Source organism: Myotis lucifugus, unplaced genomic scaffold (assembly GCF_000147115.1).
Source record: "Myotis lucifugus unplaced genomic scaffold, Myoluc2.0 scaffold_141, whole genome shotgun sequence".
Taxonomy (NCBI): Eukaryota; Metazoa; Chordata; class Mammalia; order Chiroptera; family Vespertilionidae; genus Myotis; species Myotis lucifugus.
Genome location: NW_005871189.1, coordinates 2,310,129 through 2,316,070, shown reverse-complemented (window position 1 = coordinate 2,316,070; position 5,942 = coordinate 2,310,129). Strand labels below are relative to the sequence as shown.

At 56.9% G+C, this 5,942-nt stretch overlaps 1 protein-coding gene across 1 annotated transcript; it reads right to left on the bottom strand.

Moving 5' to 3' along the window:
* Positions 1 to 56: 56 nt before the first annotated feature.
* Positions 57 to 5,856, bottom strand: ZYX (zyxin). Its single transcript, XM_023758892.1, is given in 8 exon segments — positions 57 to 261; positions 1,335 to 1,513; positions 1,646 to 1,815; positions 1,941 to 2,061; positions 5,496 to 5,657; positions 5,659 to 5,688; positions 5,690 to 5,766; positions 5,850 to 5,856. Coding segments are annotated over 8 exon segments (951 nt in total).
* Positions 5,857 to 5,942: the final 86 nt, after the last annotated feature.

The following is a 5,942-nucleotide window of genomic DNA, read 5'->3' as shown; positions in this document are numbered from 1 at the left end:
TGCAATGATCAAAGCCATCTGGGTCGAGTGGGCCTGGCAACTGTCACTGACCACCTTCAAAACATCAGGCTGGCATGTTCACACCTAGCCATGAAGAATGTCCCACAACTCCAGCCCTCAGGCCCAGGGACACTGACCTCGCACTTGTAGCACTTCATGTGGAAGTTCTTGTCCAGAGCGGCCACTCGCACAGTCTCCTCCCGGCCAGGCTCAGGCATGATGGGCTCCCGCACAGACAGAGCACCCTGGGGTGCGTACTGCCTGGAGGGCAGCAAGGCGGTACAAAGTCAGGATGTGGGAAGAGGCACCCGCGCTCTCACCAGAGCACAGGGAGAGCAGACGGCGGTGGCATGGCAACAGGCAGACTTCTCTGCCCATCTTTCCCACATCTCAAGGTAGAGGAAGCCCAACAGAAAGGCCTAAGACCAGCCAACCGCCTCTCCCAAAACCCCACCCACCCCAAACCCACTGCCACCAGGTCCTCACCCCCTCACATTCATCCTGCAGAAAGCACACCCAGCGGAGCCCTGCTAGTCCCATCCCTGGACCCCTGACCCTAGTCCACCCCTCACCACGCAGGTGTCTCTGTCCGACTGCTGGGAGGTACAGAGGGACATGAAGCCCTGGCCACCCAAGGTGGAATCCTAAAAAACCGCACACCTCAAACACAGCGGTGGGAGCCAGATTCTGTGGGGTCCCTGTACCGCCCTCTAGCTACCTTACAGGATTTTGCTGCTGGCCTGAGAAAGTAGCCACCTTGTCAATACTTTCTAGGGAACCAGAGTTCCTAACAACTGACCTCCAGAGGAACATCTACAACCGGGCCTGTGTGAAATGAAGTCACTCCAGCAAATGTCGCCAAACCCAGAAGAAGCTTCAGTGAGCCAAGGGCCAGGGGACTGGCCAGGAGCAAGACTTGCTACCTAGGTCTAAGGCTCCTGGATAGCTTAGTGACTCCAGTGGTTCTCAACCTTCTGGCCCTTTAAATATAGTTCCTCACGTTGTGACCCAACCATAAAATTATTTTCGTTGCTACTTATTAATTGTAATGTTGCTACTGTTATGAATCATAATGTAAATATCTGATATGCAGGATGGTCTTAAGCGACCCCTGTGAAAGGGTTGTTCGACGGCCAAAGGGGTCACAACCCACATGTTGAGAACCGCTGGCTTAGTCCACATAAATTCGTCCCTGCCATCTACAGATAAAACATGGTTGCCAGAAAGCCAGACCAGGGGTTTGGAGCTGTCTTGGGATCAGAGGGGCAGCCTGGCTCCCAGACAAACCATGGTTGGCCCCAGAGAAGCGCCCAGAGGTAGTGGTGGGTCCTCACTTGTGGTAGTCAGGGACGCAGTGGGGCCGGTTGGCCTGGTCCACAATGAAGGAGGTGCCCTCCAGGGGGCAGGCGCAGACCACACAGGTGAAGCACTGAGGGTGGTAGGCTTTGCCTGTGGCCCTCAGCATGCGGTCAGTGATGGGCTGCCCACAGGTGTTGCACTTCTCCAGGGTGTCCTGAGGAGGGAGCAGCAGGAGATTGGCAGGGAACTGTACCCAACAGCCAGCTGCCAAGGCAGGTCTCCACATGTCCACACCCCAACCCCTCGCTGAGCCCCAGAGTGGCCCTCAGCCCCAAACCTGACTCACAGTGTAGCAGCCCTCACAATATGGTGCCCCCTCCACGCTGTAGAACTGCTGTCCTTGCAGCTGCTGCTCACACTGGTGGCAGGTAAAGCAGGTGATGTGGAACAGCTGTCCCAGAGCTCGAACTGCGGGCTGCGCACGTGCCAGGGGCTGTTGACACCGGCCACAGGATTCTGGGTAGGCCAAAGAAGATAAATAGGAGTCAGCTGATCCCTCGAAGAGGGAGTGGAGCCACAGGAGTGGCCAGCACAGTAATGAAGCGGGGGACAGGCATCCCAGCAAGAGGGCGTGGGCTCACCACTGACAGCCACGTTCTGCCTCTGAGGATGCTCCATGTCTTGCATGAGCTGCTGGGTCAGCTGCTCCAGCTCCTCCACCTCCTTCAGAGTCAGAGGTCCTGGGGCCCCAGGGGAGCGCACCTGAAACCCCAACACTCTCTTTAAACCCTCTAAAGGGTCACCCCCTCCAAGAACCTTCCCCAACCAGCTTACCCACTTTCTTCCAGGAAGGACTAACTCCCCTCCCATTTCCCAGATGCTCAGATTTGACCCTGAAAGCTCCTCATGACCCCTCCCAGACCCCAGCACCACTCGAATAAGGGGGAGGGGATGACCTTCCACCCCCTTTGCCCAAACACCCCTGGGCAGCCACAGACAGGCCAGAATGACTGAGCGGACGAAGGCCACGCACACAGCAGCTCAGGTCACTGAAGCACCGAACACACCAGGCCACGCATCAACTCGACAGAGCATGCTCGGACATGGCCCCCCACAGGAGAGGTCGGCGCGATGGGCTGCGCACCCAGGTACGCACACACCTACCCGTCCCGCCTGCTGCTGAGCAGCCCTGTCAGCGTGAGGATACAACACAGGCAGGAATCACAGGTTAAACCCCCAGAGCTACCTGCGGCAGCCCAGCCCCCAGCCCTCCACAGAGGTCCAGGGTCCCTCCTGACCTCACTTCCTCCCCTGGAGGCCTCAGAGAAGGGCCAGCCCACAACTGGGGATCCCACTATTTAGGGGATCCTGAGAGAACTTAGGGAGGGCGGTGGGATGAGGTTAGGGGGCACTGCAGGGACCCTGACAAGTACCAGGAGGAAGCACCACAGGCACTGTCTGACTCCACCAGCATTACCATGAGACGCTTCGATAGGAACGCTGGTTGGTCTTCTGTTACTGGAAGAGTCCACGTAGGACTGTGGTCACTGAAGGTTCTGCCTGCCCATGCCTTCATCCCCTAACAACCTGGAGCCTCAGTCTCCCAGCTACCTCCTCCACAGCACCTTCCCCCCCTCAGCCTGGGCCCCACCAACCCTCACCCCTCTGCATCCAGAGCTGTGCCTGCCTGGAGATGCAGACACATAGAAAGGCCCCCATGACCATCTTATTTCTACAAGGCTTTCCCAGCCCCTCTAGCCTCCCTGGGCCACCTCACTTATCTGGCCCAATCTCAGCCCCAGGCCACACCACCCGCTTCCTGTTTCTGCCTCCAGGCTACAGAAGTAGGCATAGCGGCTGCAGAGTGAGTTCACAAAACACAAAACACAGCAGGGCCCTCGGTGACCTCAGCCCCAGTCACCCGCAGCTCGGCTGTCTGGCTTTTGGCTCCTGCGGGTTCCCAGTGGCCTTCCTTCCCCACAGCAGCTGTTTCAAACCTTTCCATCCCCTCGAGCCCCTCGCTCTCACCAATTACCTCACCTCCTACACAACTGAGAAGATGGAAGCTGGCCAGCTCGAGCTCCCTCAGTGTTCCTCTTCTCCACAGAAACACTGTGCTGACTCTGTCCTTGCTCTCTGGGAACGCCACAGCAGGGGGGCCGTCACCTCCTCTCCTCCAGACTCCATGGAGCAGCAGCCCCTGCTCTCAGGCACCTCTAACCCCCCTGCCCTGCACCAGCTTCTTCCTCTTGGTTCACACACATACCTGAGCCCGTCCCCTAACATGAAAAACCACACACACACACACACACACACACACACACACCCTGCCCTAGTCCATCTCTGTCAACCCTTCAGAGCAGGCCACTTTGGAAACTCCGTTTCCTCAATGCCCATGCAGTCCGCAACTCCTTTCACTGTCCCCACCAAAGGGCACAAATGGACTACCCCACAGCCTTCGGTGACTTCCAAACAGTCAAACCTGTGACCTTCCTATAGTCCTCATCCTCAAACATACCGAAGGGCTCCTCAGCCATCACATCTGTCCCCCAAGATCCCACCCCGACATGATGCTCCTCCTTTTCTGCCATTGTTCCCCTCCCACCTGACCAGCGGGAGCATCACCCAGGTTCCTCCCAGGCCCGCAGCTCCTGCTGTGCAAGCACCCTGGGCTGCCTCAGTACCACTGCCCAGTGACAACCTTGAGTCCCGGGCCTCTCCTAAAACCCGGCCCTCCATTTCTAACTGAGTGACAGTTCCAGCTGAAGGAAAGTCCTCCTGGAGCCTGTTGCTCAATACGTTGACAGCTGGACCCCTCCCCTTCCTGTCCAAAGCATTTCCCCTTCTGGACTTCTCTATTTTGTCAGCATTACTGTCATTCATTCCCCCCGACACACCCAGGCATTTTTTACCCCTTCCCTTCCTCTCCCAACTGCTTATCAGCTACCAGGTCCTAGAGGCATTTGCTTTGACAACTCTTATCCCCCCATAAGTCACTAATCTCCTACCTCTAGTACACACCTCTGCTGTAAACACTATCCCAAAAGCTTCCAAAGGCATGGCTGTCACAGGTCTTCCAACCCACTCACACACCTACTCGAAAGCTATGAAGGACTTGCCAGATCTGACTGGCTCCCTCAAGCTCCCCCCTACCTCTCTGTGGCTCTATAACTTCCCAGAGGAACCTTCTACTTTCTAGGCTCCAAACACTCTGGTGTATTTGTGCCCTTGAGTTTTGCTCATGCTATTCCCACCCCAGTGCCCTTCACTCTCCTCTCTGGATTCTTAAGTCCGACCATCCCTCAGAGCACACCAGCACCAGGACGCCTTTCTTAACTGGCTACCCCATGTTGACTCCCTGTTTGGAGCTTCTGCAACACAGAATTCTGCACAACTTATAGGTCCTCGACGTCTCCTCCTGCCCCATCCGTGCCTGCACGCACAGAGACAGATACTCCTGCTGTCCATTTACTCTGTCGCTGGTTGGACTAGATGACCATCAGGGTCCCTTCAACTCAGACGCTCTCGTCTCCTGAACTAAAAGGTGGGAATGCGAATTTTTCAATTTGGGGCACTCATGTGTTAGATAAAGACCCTCAGCACTTTCTATGCGTTAGCCCCCTTGATCTTCACAACCATTGTATGGGGTGGATAATGTTATTTCAAGGACAGAAACAGGCTCAAAGTTCACCTCAACTTGCCTGGGATTTTGTGAGATGGGAGCTGGGAATTCTATCCCAGGTCCAGCTGACTCCCTCAGGCTTAACCTCTTTGAGAGATCTCTTCCATCCTGAGCACAGAGCACAGTGCCTGGCACACAGCAGATGCTGGCTCAGCCAGTGCAGCCACTCTTATCACCCCCAGGCAGTGAGAGTGCTCAGAGAAAGAGAGATTAACTCAACAATCCAAGAATGGGGAAGAACCAGGGTGGGACTGGTGATGAGGTCATCCTCCCCTCTAACATACTGGGGAAGGGGGAAGGGATGGTCCATCAAACCCTCCGCCAAATTCAGAGCCTGTGCTGCTCCCACTCCCAATCAGGCCACACCCAGGCCCCCCACCAGTCCAACCCTAGAGGCTGGAAACTCCTCTCCCACCATCCCCACCCACTCATCTTTGCCCTCATTCTCTGGCTCCTGACTTATCCCCTGTCCCCAGCACCCATGTCTCAGCCTGGTCCTCCCACCCTGCCTCACCTGGTTTTGATTTTGAGCCGGTGTGGGCACTGGGTGCTGCTTCTCCTGCACGCGGGGCTTCTCCCGCTGCTGAGCATAGGTGAAGCTGGGGGGCTGAGGGGAGCCTGTGCCAGTGGAAGAGGGAGCTTGAGGGGGCCCTAACTTTTGATTGGGCTGTGGGCCCAGGTCCACCTGGGGCTCCAGGGCTGAACTTGGGAAGCCACAGGAGTAAACTTGGGAGCCACTGGAGAAAACTTAGGGGCTGGGAGGTGGGGCTGGGGAACCGAGCTGACTGTAGCCAAAGGGCAGGCTGAGCGGGGGGGGGACGGACTACGATGGGGCGGGACGGAAGGTTGGAGGGGGCTGGGGTGAGGCTCGACATGGACGGTGCCTGTCGGAGGCTGACCCTGGCCTGATTGAGAGTAGGGAGCAGGCCGGCCTTCAAGGAGTGGTGAGTGTGCGTGAGGG